At 44.0% G+C, this 19065-nt stretch overlaps 1 protein-coding gene across 3 annotated transcripts in view; it reads left to right on the plus strand.

Moving 5' to 3' along the window:
* Positions 1 to 356: 356 nt before the first annotated feature.
* LOC118385723 (dnaJ homolog subfamily C member 3-like) overlaps positions 357 to 19065 on the plus strand; it is a 32689-nt gene continuing 13980 nt past the window's right edge. For all 3 annotated transcript variants that reach the window (XM_052520524.1, XM_052520523.1, XM_052520522.1), the window contains exons 1-3: positions 357 to 773; positions 6572 to 6679; positions 17397 to 17554. In XM_052520524.1, the coding sequence (XP_052376484.1) occupies positions 689 to 773; positions 6572 to 6679; positions 17397 to 17554 (351 nt within the window). In that variant the 5' untranslated portion in view covers positions 357 to 688. The remainder of the gene's footprint in view (positions 774 to 6571; positions 6680 to 17396; positions 17555 to 19065) is intronic.

Genomic DNA, 19065 nt, shown 5'->3' on the forward strand with positions numbered 1-19065 from the left:
AAAAGTCCTGCGACCCCTTTAAAATCACCCCAAATTGTATTGGTTACATACACATGGTTAGCAGATGTTATTGCGAGTGTACACAACAAAACCTAATATATAACAAATTCCACCTCAAAACCTAATACACAAAATCTAGTAAAGGATTGTCATGAGAATATAAAAATATAAAATATATGGATGAGCAGAGACAGAGTGGCTAAGATGCGACAGATTGTAAAGAATAGTTAGTGAAGGATACAGTATATACATATGAGATGAGTAATGCGCGATATATGTAAACGTTCTTTGTGGCATTATTATTATCCCATGACCCCCATGGGGTTCGCGACCCCCAGTTGAGAATCACTGCACTAGTGACATCTGGTTGTCAAAAATATTGTGTAGCCTTGTCTTCTACCGAAACCAATACCGAACCACCACCCAATTTGTTTGACGAAACGAAACTTTGGTCTTTTATAACGTACTTTTGATTAAGCAGATACACGCATCAGCACACTGCTTTGAAATAAACTGCTTAGCGATTTCGACGCATGCCTCGGAGCTCCGGTATCAAACATAACTTCACTATTAATACGTTGTCGTATTGTAACGTTAGCGCTTTGAAAACTGGATCTATTGGCATCGGAGCTCAGGTTTCAATCGTCCCATCACTACAGAGACGTGGAGAAGTGAAGTACAGTGAACTATGAAGCCGGGTCGATGGAAAGGTCTCAGCTGGGTCCAATTTTACTTTTCACTGCTCTGTGTCATTCTGGACTTCCAGTTGGACGGTAAGACAAGACCAGCAGTATTGAGTGTCTCGGTCTTAACTCTGTGTCGGATAGATTTCTACTCGGTCTTGTATGGACTCGGGGCCCAGGTCAAATATATTCACTCCTTTCTTTAACAATGTTCTTAATGCCTATTGAAACGTGGGATTTATATATTACTCGTAACATTAGGCTACAGTCCTTTACTTTAATTTAAAAAATAACCTCAAACTTTGTCCGAATTGCCTTGACTAATTGGTAGGGAAGAGTGGGGCAAATTGCTGTAAAGTTGCGCGCTCACTATTAGTTAATGGAAGAGCTGTTTGCGCAGTAGCGAACCTACCTATTGGACCAGGCTCGTGATACTGAACGGACAGTGTTGCCAACTCCTCAGTAAGGAAAGTAGCTATTGGCAGTCCTAAAGGTCGCTAGAAGTTGCTAAACGACTTCATCGCCTAATTTGCTGAATTGGCCATGTAATTGTGATGGACTCTGTAGGAGAGAGGAGTAAGGTTGTGGGAGAAACAGAAAGTGAGTAAAAAAAACACCCTAAATATGTTTAGAACTACAAATGAACTTTTTTTCTGGGACTGTGCCACCTGTGAGAACGATACATGCTTTCACATCAGTCTCCAAAAGTCTCCAATAACACCAGAAAAAGTCTCGATTTGTCGCTAGTCACTTTTTTGAAAATGTGTCGCTAGAGGGGTCTGAATACTCGCTAAATATAGAGACAAAGTCGCTAAATTGGCAACACTGACAGCAACCACAATACCAGCGCAATGACGGAGGAAAGTGCACTTTTTGTAAACGACAAATGGCCAATGGTGTGGTGGAAGCTATAAGCAGTTATACACCCTATACCCACTTATTCTCAGTGGGCATTGCCTATACTCACTTCTTAATCCCTTCTGTTGCGTATCAAAGTAGTGTAGTGGAGGTTTACTATTTATTAATTATGTAGTACAATAGGGATCATGACAAAAGTCGCCTACAGAATCAAAAAGCACGTGAAATATATTCACATGAGTGCAGCACACAGCCCTGTTTCAGCAGGAATATCGTCTGCAGCCAGCAAAAGTTTGCGGCATGGAGCAGCTCACAGAAGAATGACATTGTTAGCTGGTAGGGTAGGAAAGACCATCCGTTGTGTTGTGATAAGGTAGGGTTGCTATACAGAAGAAAGCCCTATTTGGTAAAAGACCAAGTCCATATTATGGCAAGAACAGCTCAAATAAGCAACGATAAATGACAGTCCAGCGTTACTTTAAAACATGAAGGTCAGTTAATCCAGAAAATTTCAAGGACTTTAAAAGTTTCTTCCATGTGCAGTCGCAAAAACCACCAAGCGTTATGTTGAAACTGGCTGTCATGAGGACCGCCACAGGAAAGGAAGACCCAGAGTTACCTGGCTGTCATGAGGACCGCCACAGGAAAGGAAGACCCAGAGTTACCTGGCTGTCATGAGGACCGCCACAGGAAAGGAAGACCCAGAGTTACCTGGCTGTCATGAGGACCGCCACAGGAAAGGAAGACCCAGAGTTACCTGGCTGTCATGAGGACCGCCACAGGAAAGGAAGACCCAGAGTTACCTGGTTGTCATGAGGACCGCCACAGGAAAGGAAGACCCAGAGTTACCTGGCTGTCATGAGGACCGCCACAGGAAAGGAAGACCCAGAGTTACCTGGTTGTCATGAGGACCGCCACAGGAAAGGAAGACCCAGAGTTTCCTGGCTGTCATGAGGATCGCCACAGGAAAGGAAGACCCAGAGTTACCTGGCTGTCATGAGGACCGCCACAGGAAAGGAAGACCCAGAGTTACCTGGTTGTCATGAGGAACACCACAGGAAAGGAAGACCCAGAGTTACCTCTACTGCAGAGGATCAGTTCATTAGAGTTACCTGGCTGTCATGAGGACCGCCACAGGAAAGGAAGACCCAGAGTTACCTCTACTGCAGAGGATCAGTTCATTAGAGTTACCTGGCAGTCATGAGGACCACCACAGGAAAGGAAGACCCAGAGTTAGCTCTACTGCAGAGGATCAGTTCATTAGAGTTGCCTGACTGTCATGAGGACCACCACAGGAAAGGAAGACCCAGAGTTAGCTCACCAATAAGAAGAAGAGACTTGCTTGGACCAAGAAAAATGAGCAATGGTTATTAGATCGGTGGAAATTTGTTCTTTGATCTGGAGTCCAAATTGGAGATTTCTGGTTCCAACCGCCGTGTCTTTGTGAGACACAGAGTAGGTGAGTGGATGATCTCCGCATGTGTAGTTCCCAATGAAGTATGGAGCAGGAGGTGTGATGGTGTGGGGGTGCTTTGCTGGTGACACTGTCAGTGATTTATTTAGAATTCAATGCACACTTAACCAGCATGGCTACCACAGCATTCTGCAGAGATACGCCATCCCATCTGTTTTGGGTTTGTGGGACTGTCAATTGGCTTGTCAAATGACTGCCTCACCTGGTTCACCGACTAATTATCAGATAGAGTTCAGTGTGTCAAATCGGAGGGCCTAGGTCCGGACCTCTGGCAGTCTCTATGGGGGTTCCACAGGGTTTAATTCTCAGGCTGACTCTTTTCTCTGTATATATCAATGATGTCACTCTTGCTGCTGCTGATTCTCAGTTCCACCTCTACGCAGACGACACCATTCTGTATACATCTGGCCCTTCTTTGGACACCGTGCTAACAAACCTCCAAACAAGCTTCAATGCCATACAACACTCCTTCCGTGGCCTCCAACTGCTTTTAAATACTAGTAAAACTAAATGCATGCTCTTCAACCGTTAATCTGGCCTAGTTGTCAAAGTTTCAAGCTTTTATTAAGTCACTCTGTTTTTTGTCTTATACACATTATTACAATTCAATGGTTATACAGTTTCTTAATACAACAATAATGCTCAATCAATCCTTAATGCTTTAAGCTATGCCAGATAATATTGTAAAACTTTAAATGCGTAAACACTTCTAAAAATATTGACTTAAATAGCAAAAATAGTTCAATTACCTTAAATGCTCAGCCCCTTGGTCACTTTCCCGTGATTGGTATTCTCTCCGTAATAATACTAGATTATGAATTCCAATCCATTACCACTATTCACTTCCAACTCTGTGTTTAGACTCAATATAACTATGTCTGGTATTTGGCCGTTTCTTTAGATTGTTCATCACTTCTGGACCTGATGTGTCACTGTGTGAATGCTGCTTTGTCTGTGATCAAGAGGTGTCTAGACCCCTGTGTTTCAGAGACTCAGTTTCGGGTTCACAAAGATCAACCAAGCAGATAGTGATCCAATTAATACTTAAGCAAAATTTGAACCAGTTCTTGAAAATGGTTTAAGTCTGTCAAAGAGAGTATAGTGCAATATAGTACATTTACCTATGATGATTCTCCATATGAAGTCTGTCTCATATGTTAGTGAGGATCATGCCTCCTTATGAGCTTTACTCTCTTTATATACTTTTTTACGGGGGAAGTACGCAAAGTGCTGGACCACACTGCACAGTGTTAGCTCTGTTAGACTGCACACTCGTAGCTCTCTTATTCCATCATTCTGATTCACCCTTCTAAGTCTAAGTCACAGAGTACTGACGCCCATAGCTCTGCTTCCGTGTTCTGATAAGTAGATTCCACTTGGTGATACCAGCTGGTTGTTTCCACTGTTGGGGGGGTGGTGTTTCAAGTCTCAGCTGAGAGAAGTCTATGATTGGTGTCTCCTTTGTCTCCCCCTGGTGTCCAGTATCACTAGGTGTAGTCCATGGTTCCATGAGGTCCCCTGGATATCCTGTAGCAGAGTTGTCTTCCCATGTAGAGGGAGTGTGCCGATCCTTTTCGGTTTTTGTCACAATACCATAGTAAAACTGACCATCCTACTGATCCTTGACTTCGGCGATGTCATTTACAAAATAGCCTCTAACACTCTACTCAACAAGCTGGATGCAGTCTATCACAGTGCCATCCGTTTTATCACCAAAGCCCCATATACTACCCACCACTGCGACCTGTATGCTCTCGTTGGCTGGCCCTCACTACATATCCGTCACCAAACCCACTGGCTCCAGGTCATCTATAAGTCTTTGCTAGGTAACGCCCTGCCTTATCTCAGCTCACTGGTCACCATAGCAACACCCACCCGTAGCACGCACTCCAGCAGGTATAGTGCGCTGGTCATCTCCAAAGCCAACACTTAATTTGGCCGCCTTTCCTTCCAGTTCTCTGCTGCCAATGACTGGAACGAATTGCAAAAATCTCTGAAGCTGGAGACTTATATCTCCCTCTCTAACTTTAAGCATCAGCTGAAAGAGCAGTTTACCGATCACTGTACCAGCACACAGCCAATCTGTAAATAGCCCACCCAACTACCTCATCCCCATATTATTACTTGCCCTCTTGCTCTTTTGCAACCCAGTATCTCTACTTAAATCTATTGTGTTATTGACTGTATGTTTGTTTTTGTGTAACTCTGTTGTTTTTTGTCACACTACTTTGCTTTCTGGTACTGCATATATTATTTTTTTATTCTTTAAGGGGTCCTAAAATTCAAATCAAACAAGTCATACTATGGATCAATTAGCTATCTTAAAACAGACTTTTAAGAATTAATAAGGGCGAATTATCTTTTATCTTGAGACATATTCAAGTTCCTTCATTACATCATCTCATAGCCAGCAATAATTATTTTAATTAAATCCACATTTTGCTTCTAACATCGTTATATATTCCTTCTTAATAACGAAAAAGGAGTTTATTGTATAAATATGGCAACTCTTGCTGTGATTTTTTTTTTTTTGGTCTAGTTTTCAGGCTTTTTGGGTGGGTTTTGAGTGGTCATTGGTCTCAAAATGTTGCTAGACATGACAACCCTGTTAGTGAGTCTGCCAGATCGGAGGCAGTAGGGATGAACAGGGATGTTCTCTTGATAAGTGTGTGACTTTGACAATTTTCCTGTCCTGCTAAGCATTCAAAATGTATGGCGTAAAAAGTACATTATTTTCTTTAAAAATGTAGTGAAGTATATATTTTCAAAAATATAAACAGTAAAGTACAGATACGACAAAAAAAACTACTGAAGTAGTACATTAAAGATTTTTACTTAAGTACTTTACACCACTGAAAATAACCATACCACAATATAGCCGTCTGCACTAAAAAATGTCCTGTCAACAAAAGCATATGTATAATCTCGCTATCAAATAAACGTCAGAATCCAAGTTTTCTCCGAACCACACCTACAGTGAGACAGTGTGCTGTCACTAGACTTCTCACGAGACTTCCTCCCTTTGTTTAGACAGCAGGAATGTGGTTTGGACAAAAGTTGTATTCAAATGTTTATTTGATACCCGAGGGACACATTTCACTTTACGTCTGGCAAGTAGAGTTTCTAGAGATTATACATATGCTTTTGTTGACGGGAAATGTTTTTTTTTTGTTGGTGAAGCTGGGTATGTTTTGGTAGGGTTATTTTCCGTTGCCACACACCAGAACGATGCAGAACTCCGCGAGTCAAACCAATACACAGACTCCCGATGTTGCGTCCCAAAGCTAGCTGTGTGCCCTCATTGCTTGCTACTAACTTTACCCAAACCCTTTGGCTATTGCTGGTTTTCCACTTGTCTTTTGAATATTCCCTTTACAAACAAAGCCCTTGATTTACATCTCGAGGGAGGAATGCATCTCGACAGTTAAAATGGCAACAGGTTTCCAGAACACACACTGTTTCCTGCATTAAAGTCTGTTTCTATGTGGTTAGCTGAGCTCGCTATATGTGTTGCTTTGTGGGCTTCCAAAGAGGCTCACAAACTATTGTGTTTCAGGTGTCTCGGGGGATAACGTGGAGATTGAGAAACACCGTGAGATGGGCCGTAAACTGTTGGAATCTGGTCAACTTGCTGGGGCCCTGTCCCACTACCACTCTGCAGTGGGTAAGGTTACCAATCAGACACACATCATCATAGCTCCAACATCTTTAGATTTCTGCTTGTAGTCTGTTTGTGCCTCTCTCCCTCCGTCTGTACGCTCTCTGCTACCCCATTGCATAAGTCTTTAGATGTCTGTTTGTGCCTCTCTCCCTCCGTCTGTACGCTCTCTGCTACCCCATTGCATAAGTCTTTAGATGTCTGTTTGTGCCTCTCTCCCTCCGTCTGTACGCTCTCTGCTACCCCATTGCATAAGTCTTTAGATGTCTGTTTGTGCCTCTCTCCCTCAGTCTGTACGCTCTCTGCTACCCCATTGCATAAGTCTTTAGATGTCTGTTTGTGCCTCTTTCCCTCCGTCTGTACGCTCTCTGCTACCCCATTGCATAAGTCTTTAGATGTCTGTTTGTGCCTCTCTCCCTCCGTCTGTACGCTCTCTGCTACCCCATTGCATAAGTCTTTAGATGTCTGTTTGTGCCTCTCTCCCTCCGTCTGTACGCTCTCTGCTACCCCATTGCATAAGTCTTTAGATGTCTGTTTGTGCCTCTCTCCCTCCGTCTGTACGCTCTCTGCTACCCCATTGCATAAGTCTTTAGATGTCTGTTTGTGCCTCTCTCCCTCCGTCTGTACGCTCTCTGCTACCCCATTGCATAAGTCTTTAGATGTCTGTTTGTGCCTCTCTCCCTCCGTCTGTACGCTCTCTGCTACCCCATTGCATAAGTCTTTAGATGTCTGTTTGTGCCTCTCTCCCTCCGTCTGTACGCTCTCTGCTACCCCATTGCATAAGTCTTTAGATGTCTGTTTGTGCCTCTCTCCTCCGTCTGTACGCTCTCTGCTACCCCATTGCATAAGTCTTTAGATGTCTGTTTGTGCCTCTCTCCCTCCGTCTGTACGCTCTCTGCTACCCCATTGCATAAGTCTTTAGATGTCTGTTTGTGCCTCTCTCCCTCCGTCTGTACGCTCTCTGCTACCCCATTGCATAAGTCTTTAGATGTCTGTTTGTGCCTCTCTCCCTCCGTCTGTACGCTCTCTGCTACCCCATTGCATAAGTCTTTAGATGTCTGTTTGTGCCTCTCTCCCTCCGTCTGTACGCTCTCTGCTACCCCATTGCATAAGTCTTTAGATGTCTGTTTGTGCCTCTCTCCCTCCGTCTGTACGCTCTCTGCTACCCCATTGCATAAGTCTTTAGATGTCTGTTTGTGCCTCTCTCCCTCCGTCTGTACGCTCTCTGCTACCCCATTGCATAAGTCTTTAGATGTCTGTTTGTGCCTCTCTCCCTCAGTCTGTACGCTCTCTGCTACCCCATTGCATAAGTCTTTAGATGTCTGTTTGTGCCCTCTTTCCCTCCGTCTGTACGCTCTCTGCTACCCCATTGCATAAGTCTTTAGATGTCTGTTTGTGCCTCTCTCCCTCCGTCTGTACGCTCTCTGCTACCCCATTGCATAAGTCTTTAGATGTCTGTTTGTGCCTCTCTCCCTCCGTCTGTACGCTCTCTGCTACCCCATTGCATAAGTCTTTAGATGTCTGTTTGTGCCTCTCTCCCTCCGTCTGTACGCTCTCTGCTACCCCATTGCATAAGTCTTTAGATGTCTGTTTGTGCCTCTCTCCCTCCGTCTGTACGCTCTCTGCTACCCCATTGCATAAGTCTTTAGATGTCTGTTTGTGCCTCTCTCCCTCCGTCTGTACGCTCTCTGCTACCCCATTGCATAAGTCTTTAGATGTCTGTTTGTGCCTCTTTCCCTCCGTCTGTACGCTCTCTGCTACCCCATTGCATAAGTCTTTAGATGTCTGTTTGTGCCTCTCTCCCTCCGTCTGTACGCTCTCTGCTACCCCATTGCATAAGTCTTTAGATGTCTGTTTGTGCCTCTTTCCCTCCGTCTGTACGCTCTCTGCTACCCCATTGCATAAGTCTTTAGATGTCTGTTTGTGCCTCTCTCCCTCCGTCTGTACGCTCTCTGCTACCCCATTGCATAAGTCTTTAGATGTCTGTTTGTGCCTCTTTCCCTCCGTCTGTACGCTCTCTGCTACCCCATTGCATAAGTCTTTAGATGTCTGTTTGTGCCTCTCTCCCTCCGTCTGTACGCTCTCTGCTACCCCATTGCATAAGTCTTTAGATGTCTGTTTGTGCCTCTTTCCCTCCGTCTGTACGCTCTCTGCTACCCCATTGCATAAGTCTTTAGATGTCTGTTTGTGCCTCTCTCCCTCCGTCTGTACGCTCTCTGCTACCCCATTGCATAAGTCTTTAGATGTCTGTTTGTGCCTCTCTCCCTCCGTCTTGACAAAAATGTGACTCGTTTCAGGAAACTTGGCGTATGTCATGCGTCACTACCTCACAGGAGAGGCAGTTGAACATAAACATAATTTTTAAAAATCAAATTGCGTTTTTTTTCCACAGAAATTCCTTTTGGAACGTGTTAACTTATTAAGAAAGTTGTATGTCGTCTGTAAATACAAATAAAATGGTTAAATTAGGAGCCTAGTTGGTTTAGCCATGGAAAAAGACAGGAATCTTCCCGCTAGCCATGATTGGCTGAGATAGTAGATGGGGGGTTTAATAGACTTAGTATAAATCAATGTTTATTCTTGATATCTTTGGTTGTTTTAGTACAGGGCCTCACATGTGAATCCTTAAAGAGATGGGTGGGGATAAGGCTTAAGAGGGTGTGAACGATGCTGAATGGGTGGGGCTAAGGCTTTAAGAGGGTGTGAACGATGCTGAATGGGTGGGGCTAAGGCTTAAGAGGGTGTGAACGATGCTGAATGGGTGGGGCTAAGGCTTAAGAGGGTGTGAACGATGCTGAATGGGTGGGGCTAAGGCTTAAGAGGGTGTGAACGATGCTGAATGGGTGGGGCTAAGGCTTAAGAGGGTGTGAACGATGCTGAATGGGTGGGGCTAAGGCTTAAGAGGGTGTGAACGATGCTGAATGGGTGGGGCTAAGGCTTAAGAGGGTGTGAACGATGCTGAATGGGTGGGGCTAAGGCTTAAGAGGGTGTGAACGATGCTGAATGGGTGGGGCTAAGGCTTAAGAGGGTGTGAACGATGCTGAATGGGTGGGGCTAAGGCTTAAGAGGGTGTGAACGATGCTGAATGGGTGGGGCTAAGGTTTAAGAGGGTGTGAACGATGCTGAATGGGCGGGGCTAAGGCTTAAGAGGGTGTGAACGATGCTGAATGGGTGGGGCTAAGGCTTAAGAGGGTGTGAACGATGCTGAATGGGTGGGGCTAAGGCTTAAGAGGGTGTGAACGATGCTGAATGGGTGGGACTAAGGCTTAAGAGGGTGTGAACGATGCTGAATGGGTGGGGCTAAGGCTTTAAGAGGGTGTGAACGATGCTGAATGGGTGGGGCTAAGGCTTAAGAGGGTGTGAATGATGCTGAATGGGTGGGGCTAAGGCTTAAGAGGGTGTGAACGATGCTGAATGGGTGGGGCTAAGGCTTAAGAGGGTGTGAACGATGCTGAATGGGTGGGGCTTTAAGAGGGTGTGAACGATGCTGAATGGGTGGGGCTAAGGCTTTAAGAGGGTGTGAACGATGCTGAATGGGTGGGGCTAAGGCTTAAGAGGGTGTGAACGATGCTGAATGGGTGGGGCTAAGGCTTTAAGAGGGTGTGAACGATGCTGAATGGGTGGGGCTAAGGCTTAAGAGGGTGTGAACGATGCTGAATGGGTGGGGCTAAGGCTTTAAGAGGGTGTGAACGATGCTGAATGGGTGGGGATAAGGCTTAAGAGGGTGTGAACGATGCTGAATGGGTGGGGATAAGGCTTAAGAGGGTGTGAACGATGCTGAATGGGTGGGGCTAAGGCTTAAGAGGGTGTGAACGATGCTGAATGGGTGGGGCTAAGGCTTAAGAGGGTGTGAACGATGCTGAATGGGTGGGGCTAAGGCTTTAAGAGGGTGTGAACGATGCTGAATGGGTGGGGATAAGGCTTAAGAGGGTGTGAACGATGCTGAATGGGTGGGGCTAAGGCTTAAGAGGGTGTGAACGATGCTGAATGGGTGGGGCTAAGGCTTAAGAGGGTGTGAACGATGCTGAATGGGTGGGGCTAAGGCTTAAGAGGGTGTGAACGATGCTGAATGGGTGGGGCTAAGGTTTAAGAGGGTGTGAATGATGCTGAATGGGTGTAGACAAAGAGTTCTCCAGTAGGTTTACCAAAACATAGAATGGCCCTTTACTCAAAAGTTGGGTTACAAGTTTATCAACTTTCAAAGCAGAATGACTTTCCCATTGTTCCTCAGCTGTAGTGTATGATATACCATTTTCTAGCTCTGAGTCTCTACTTTTATCTCATGTAAAAAAATACAATTTCAAATTTTGCTACATACTGTAAGACTGAATCGAGCCGATGGTTCACACATGTATCTGAAATGCAGCCGTACATATCAGCAATTGTTGTTTTATACAGCTCAATAAGACAAGATAGTTATTGGTCTCCACTAGGCTACGACACGTGTCTAGTGTATCTTGAAAGACTTTGGTTGCAAGCAGGACTAAGGCTGAGAGGAAGAAGTGACGCGAAGATGGCTCACTCTTGCCAAAATAAGCTCAATGTGTTCCTATGGGCTTAATATGCAGACCTAAGCTTGTCACGTGCCTTTGGGCCATGACCATCTCACCATTAAATACAGATCTCTGACTAAGGTAACACCAACATAATCTTTTAGGGAGTGGTAGAGGTGACCAATAATAGTTGTAATTGAGATCAGCTGTGGGGGTGAATTTAGTGCATATTGATGGTTTAACAAGACATCAACTGGTGATAATCAAGCACCATCGATGGTTGCAATAGGCCCCTTGTTATTTCATCATATTCCTATAGGCTACATTTTGTAGGCTATCATTAGCATATCAATAGTCACATAATGAAAGGTGTGAAAACTGATAATCTACCGTCTATTTGACATTAATTTATCATTAAAGCAGATGTCCCCCAGCACAGGTAGTCTCCAACGAAGACTGACATCAAACTAACTCCATAGGCTGTTCAGTTGCGGTCATTCAATTCGATTGACTTAATATCTATAAATGTGCACAATTTCATGAAAAGTTATATGGTATTTGAGACATTGGAATAATTGTACAATTTCAATAGCATTATTGACAATACATTTCACTATAATTTCAAGTACCTGTGATGGTGAATGCATAAAAAATATATACACCAAGTGTGACGTTATATATTTTTAAATCAGAATGAACAGGTAAGTGTTACAACAGTCAAACGATCAATCCCGAAATGTGACTATCAATCATGTATGTAAATCAGACATTTCACAATGGAATTAAATTGATGTAAAAACATGTTTTTGTTGTATTTCAACTAACCCTAACCCCTTTCTTAACCTGCTTCTCCTAACCTGCTACGTTAGTTCTCCTAACCTACTGCTAAAAGTACATTTTTGACAAAAGCTGTATCCCTTCTAAACAAAACCGGATTGACCCTCCATCCTCTTCTGAACCACTCCTTTCCACTTTAAAGGGTGTTCTCTTTTTGTCTCCTCCCCTCGGTTATGCAACATGCTGTAAATTGAAAGACACAAAAACATGTTGTGAAAACAAATAGACATTTAGAGAAACACACACACACCAATACACATGAAAGCCAAGTTAACAAACAGATCACCGACCATTTCGAATCCCACTGTACCTTCTCCGCTATGCAATCTGGTTTCCGAGCTGGTCACGGGTGCACCTCAGCCACGCTCAAGGTCCTAAACGATATCATAACTGCCATCGATAAGAGACAGATACTGTGCAGCCGTCTTCATCAATCTGGCCAAGGCTTTCGACTGTCAATCACCACATTCTTATTGGCCGACTCAACAGCCTTGGTTTATCAAATGACTGCCAAGCCTGGTTCACCAACTACCTCTCAGATAGAGTTCAGTGTGTCAAATCGGAGGGCCTGTTGTCCGGACCTCTGACAGTCTCTATGGGGGTGCCACAGGGTTCAATTCTCAGGCCTACTTTTTTCTCTATATATATTTTATTCATTTTTTATTTGACCTTTATTTAACCAGGCAGGCCAGTTGAGAATAAGTGTGACCTACAACTGTGACCTGGCCAAGATAACGCAAAGTAGTGCGACAAAAAACAACAACACAGAGTAACACGTGGGATAAACAAAAGCCAATACAGTGTGTGCAAATGGCGTAAGGAGGTAAGGCAATAAATAGGCCAATAGTAGCAAAGTAATTACAATTTATCAAATTAACTGGATAGATAGATGTGCAGATGATGATGTGCAAGTAGAACTACTGGTGTGCAAAAGAGCAAAAAAAGTCAATAAAAACAATATGGGTTTGAGGTAGGAAGTTGGATGGACTATTTACAGATAGGCTATGTACAGCTGCAGCGATCGGTAAGCTGCTCAGACAGCTGATGCTTAAAGTTAGTGAGGGAGATATGTCTCCAACTTCAGCGATTTTTGCAATTCGTTCCAGTCATTAGCAGCAGAGGACTGGAAGGAAAGGCGGCCAAAGAGGTGTTGGCTCTGGGGATGACCAGTGAGATATACCTGCTGGTGCGCGTGCTATTGGTGGGTGTTATGGTGACCAGTGAACTGAGATAAGGTGTAGCTTTACCTAGCATGGACTTGTAGATGACCTGGAGCCAGAGGGTCTGGCGACGAATATGTAGCGAGGGCCAGCCGACGAGAGCATACAGGTCGCAGTGGTGGGTGGTATATGGGGCTTTGGTGACAAAACGGATGGCACTGTGATAGACTGGATCCAATTTGTTGAATAGGGTGTTGGAGGCTATCGCCGAAGTCGAGGATCGGTAGGATGGTCAGTTTTACGAGGGTATGTTTGGCAATGTGAGTGAAGGAGGCTTTGTTGCGAAATAGGAAGCTGATTCTAGATTTAATTTTGGATTGGAAATGATTAATATGAGTCTGGAAGGATGTTTACAGTCTAGCCAGACACCTAGGTATTTGTAGTTGTCCACATAGTCTAAGTCAGAACCGTCCAGAGTAGTGATGCTAGTCGGGCGGGCAGGTGTGAGCTGCGATCGGTTGAAGAGCATGCATTTAGTTTTATTAGCATTTAAGAGCAGTTGGAGGCGACGGAAGGAGGGTTGTATGGAATTGAAGCTTGTTTGGAGATTTGTTAACACAATGTCGAAGAAGGGCCAGATGTATACAGAACGGTGTCGTCTGCGTAGAGATGGATCAAGGAATCACACGCAGCAAGAGCGACATCGTTGATATATACAAAGAAAAGAGTCAGCCCGACCGATTTGACACACTGAACTCTATCAGAGAAGTAGTTGGTGAAACAGGTGAGGAAATCATTTGAGAAACCAAGGCTGTTGAGTCTACCAATAAGAATTTTGTGATTGACACAGTCGAAAGCCTTAGCCAGGTCGATGAATACTGCTGCACAGTAATGTCTCTTATCGATGGCGGTTATGATATCGTTTAGGACCTTGAGCGTGGCGGAGGTGCACCCATGACCAGCTCGGAAACCAGATTGCATAGCGGAGAAGGTGCGGTGGGATTCAAAATGGTCGGAAATCTGTTTGTTAACTTTGCTTTCGAAGACCTTAGAAAGGCAGGGTAAGATAGATATAGGTCTGTAGCAGTTTGGGTCTCGAGTGTCTCCCCCATTGTAGAGGGGGATGACCGCAGCTGCTTTCCAATCTATGGGAATCTCAGACGATACGAAAGAGGGGTTGAATTGGCTAGTAATAGGGGTTACAACAATTTCGGCAGATCATTTTAGAAAGAGAGGGTCCAGATTGTCTAGCCCTGCTGATTTGTAAGGGTCCAGATTTTGCCGCTCTTTCAGAACATCAGCTATCTGGATTTGGGTGAAGGAGAAATGGTGGAGGCTTGGGCGGGTTGCTTTAGGTGGTGTTGATCAGGGTTGGGGTAGCCAGGTGGAAAGCATGGCCAGCTGTAGAAAAATGCTTATTGAAATTCTCAGTTATAGTGGATTTATCGGTGGTGACAGTGTTTCCTAGCCTCAGTGTAGTGGGCAGCTGGGAGGAGGTGCTCTTATTCTCCATGGACTTTACAGTGTCCCAGAACGTTTTTGAGTTTGTGCTTCAGGATGCACATTTCTGCTTGAAAAAGCTGGCCTTAGCTTTCCTAACTGCTTGTGTATGTTTGTTCCTAACTTCCCTGAAATGTTGCATAACACGGAGGTTATGCAACTGCTGGTCGAGGTCAGTCAGGTCTGGAGAGAACCAAGGGCTATATCTGTTCCTGGTTCTACATTTTTTTGAATGGTGAATGCTTATTTAAGATGGTGAGGAAGGCACTTTTAAAGATTAACCAGGCATCCTCTACTGACGGGATGAGGTCAATATCCTTTCAGGATACCCGGGCCAGGTTGATTAGAAAGGCCTGCTCGCTGAAAGTGTTTTAGGGAGCGTTTGACAGTGATGAGGGGCGGTCAATAAGGCAGTGATTTCTGCGATCTTGGTTGAAAACAGCAGAGGTGTATTTGGAGGGCAAGTTGGTTAGGATGATATCTATGAGGGTGCACGTGTTTACGGATTTGGGGTTGTACCTGGTGGGTTCATTGATAATTTGTGTGAGATTGAGGGCATCAAGCTTAGATTGTAGGATGGCCCAGAGTGTTAAGCATGTCACAGGTCACCTAGCAGCACGAGTTCTGAAGTTCGATGGTTGTGCAATCAATTCACATATGGTGTCCAGGGCACAGCTGGGGGCAGAGTGTGGTCTATAGCAAGTGGCAACCGTGAGAAACTTGTTTCTGGAAAGGTGGATTTAAAAAAATAAAATCTCAAATTGTTTGGGTACAGACCTGGATAGGAAGACAGAACTCTGCAGGCTATCTCTGCAGTAGAATGCAACCCGTCCCTTTGGCAGTTCTATCTTGACGGAAAATGTTATAGTTATGGATGGAAATTTCAGGGTTTTTGGTGGTTTTCCTAAACCAGGATTCAGATACTGCTAGGACATCCGGGTTGGCAGAGTGTGCTAAAGCATTGACTAAAACAAACTTAGGGAGTAGGCTTCTAATGTTATCATGCATGAAACCAAGGCTTTTACAGTTACAGAAGTCAACAAATGAGAGCACCTGTGGAGTATGAGTGGAGCTAGGCACTGCAGGGCCTGGATTAACCTCTACATCACCAGAGAAACAGAGTAGGATAAGGGTACGGCTAAAGGCTATCAGAACTGGTTGTCTATTACGTTCAGAAGAGAGAGTAAAAGGAGCAGGTTTCTGGGCGCGATAGAATAGATTCAAGGCATAATATACAGACAAAGGTATGGTAGGATGTGGATACAGTGGAGGTAAACCTGTGCATTGTGTAATGATAAGAGATATATTGTCTCTAGAGATGTTTAAACCAGGTGATGTCACTGCATATGTGGGAGGTGGAACTAAATGGTAGGTTAGGGCATATTGAGCAGGGCTAGAGGCTCTACAGTGAAATAAGACATGAATCACTAACCAGGACAGTTATCGACAAGTTATATTGATATTAGCGAGAGGCATGCGTAGCCAGGTGATCAATAGGGGTCCAGTGAGTGGTTGGGCTGGAGACACAGCGATTCAGACAGCTAGCAGGCTGGGGCTAGCAAGCTAGCAGTAGCGCCTTAGAGGGACGTCTCGACGGAAGAAAGTCAGTTTTAGCCTCCGTGTGCGGTGACGCCGATAGACCAGTCGTGATGGATTAGTAGGGTTCCGAGTAGCAGAGGGGTCCAAGTACAATTGGCAAAATAGGTATAGTGGTCAAAGAAAAATTGGCAGGTGGATCTATACAGCTGACAGTCCAATGTTCTCTAGACAGCTAGCAGGCCACGGCTAACAGCTAGCGGGCCGCGGCTAGCAGATGGGCAATCATGGGACGTCGTGATGGAGAGGCCAGTTGAGTACCCCCTCGAGCAGATGACATTTTTAGTCCAGTCGTGAAGGATTTGATTTGCACTTGTCCTCAACACAATTTCTAGAGCAGAATTATATCTTATAAATACTTATCTTACTCCAGAAATATAGTATTACAAAGGCAGAAGATAATTAAAGTGTCTACTACTACCACTACCCAAGACAAACATATTAAGACAAAAATATGATGTGTGCTTCACGTCAAAAAACTGGGTTTGACTGACAACTTTGAGAGCCAATGGACTTAAAAGTTTTGAAAAGCTATAATCCATTTCATTGGTCAAGGTGTTGCGAAACGTTAATGTAGACGGAAAGGGGACAATAGTATCAATTCATGTAAAAAAAAAAACAATGGTTTTCATCCGACAGCAATGGTATAATAATAATCTATGAAACTGAAGTGATTTGGTCAAATCTAACGGAGTAAAAGGTAAGCTACTTCCTTCAGAAATTACATAAGAGTACAAGTAAAGCCCACTGAGAGTAACTAGAAAAGTACTAGTTCCTCCAAAAAGGGCAGTGGGCCCGATTCGACTTCGAACCCATGCCTGCCCTGACATATGTGTGCTGTTGTCATTGACTGTACCCACTGGACCACTCGGGGACTGAGACACGTAGTCATGTATTTTGCCTATTGTTTGCCTTGAACATATAATAAAACAATTGTACAAAAAAAAAAAAATCCCTAATGAAAAATACCTCTACCCCTTACAAATATTGTCCATTTATTTTAATTCACATGAGACACATGTAGCCGACATAGGCTACTTGAACTGACTCCCAGTAGACCTGTAAAACATCACTTACAGCAGCTCGCTAGCCGTGATTCTAAATATTAAATAGACCTTTAAAATCCTCCTGCTGCAGGATCAATTTCCTCCTGCAATGAAATGGTTCATATCAAGATCCAACATCTCTACCTGACCTACTATGAGCGGGCAGCTGTGTTTCTGGCAATGGGGAAGTCCAAGTCAGCCCTGTCGGACCTGACCAGAGCTATCCGACTCAAACCAGATGACCTCATTGTGAGTGGACATGGACAATTGTCAACAATAACATAATCTGTTTCATGACAAGCCACGGTTATGGACAACAATGTTGTTGTGTGGTTATTAACGCTCGTTCTCCATCTATCTCTGCCTTTTTACCTGTATCTATCTTTCTCTTTCTGTCTGGCTGCTACCTCACTCACTCACTCACTCACTCACTCACTCACTCACTCACTCACTCACTCACTTACTTTACTACTACTACTACTACTACTACTACTACTACCACTACTACTGCCATTACTATTACTACTACTGCCACTACTACTACTACTACTACTACTGCCACTACTACTACTACTACTACTACTGCCACTACTACTACTGCCACTACTACTACTACTACTACTACTACTGCCACTACTATTACTACTACTACTGCCACTACTATTACTACTACTACTACTGCCACTACTATTACTACTACTACTACTACTGCCACTACTATTACTACTACTACTACTGCCACTACTACTACTACTACTACTGCCATTACTATTACTACTACTGCCACTATTACTACTACTACTGTTACTGCCACTACTACTACTACTGATACTGCCACTACTACTACTACTGATACTGCCACTACTACTACTACTACTACTACTGCCACTACTACTACTACTACTGCCACTACTATTACTACTACTACCACTACTATTACTTCTACTACTACTACCACCACTACTATTACTTCTACTACTACTACTACTACTACTGATACTGCTACTACTACTACTACTACTACTACTACTACTGCCACTACTATTACTACTACTGCCACTACTATTACTACTACTACTACTACTACTGCCACTACTACTACTACTACTACTGCCATTACTATTACTACTACTGACATTACTACTGCCACTACCACTACAATTACTACCACCACTACTACTACTGCCTCTACCACCACTACTACTACCACTACCACTACTACTACCACTACTACTACCACCACCACCACCACCACCACCACTACTACTACTACTACTACTACTACTACTACTACTACTACAACTACCACTACCAACACTACTACTACTACCACCACTACTACTACTACCACCCCTACTACTACTACCACCCCTACTACTACTACCACCACTACTACTATTACCACCACTACCCCTACTACTACTACCACCACTACCCCTACTATTACTACTACTACTACTGCCACTACTATTACTACTACTGCCACTACTACTACTACTACTACTGCCATTACTATTACTACTACTGCCACTATTACTACTACTACTACTACTGATACTGCCACTACTACTACTACTGCCACTACTACTACTACTGCCACTACTACTACTACTACTACCACTACTATTACTTCTACTACTACTACTGCCACTACTACTACTACTGATACTGCCACTACTATTACTACTACTGCCACTACTACTACTACTGCCACTACTACTACTACTACTACCACTACTATTACTTCTACTACTACTACT

This window comes from Oncorhynchus keta, chromosome 6 (genome assembly GCF_023373465.1).
Source record: "Oncorhynchus keta strain PuntledgeMale-10-30-2019 chromosome 6, Oket_V2, whole genome shotgun sequence".
In the NCBI taxonomy this organism is placed as follows: domain Eukaryota; kingdom Metazoa; phylum Chordata; class Actinopteri; order Salmoniformes; family Salmonidae; genus Oncorhynchus; species Oncorhynchus keta.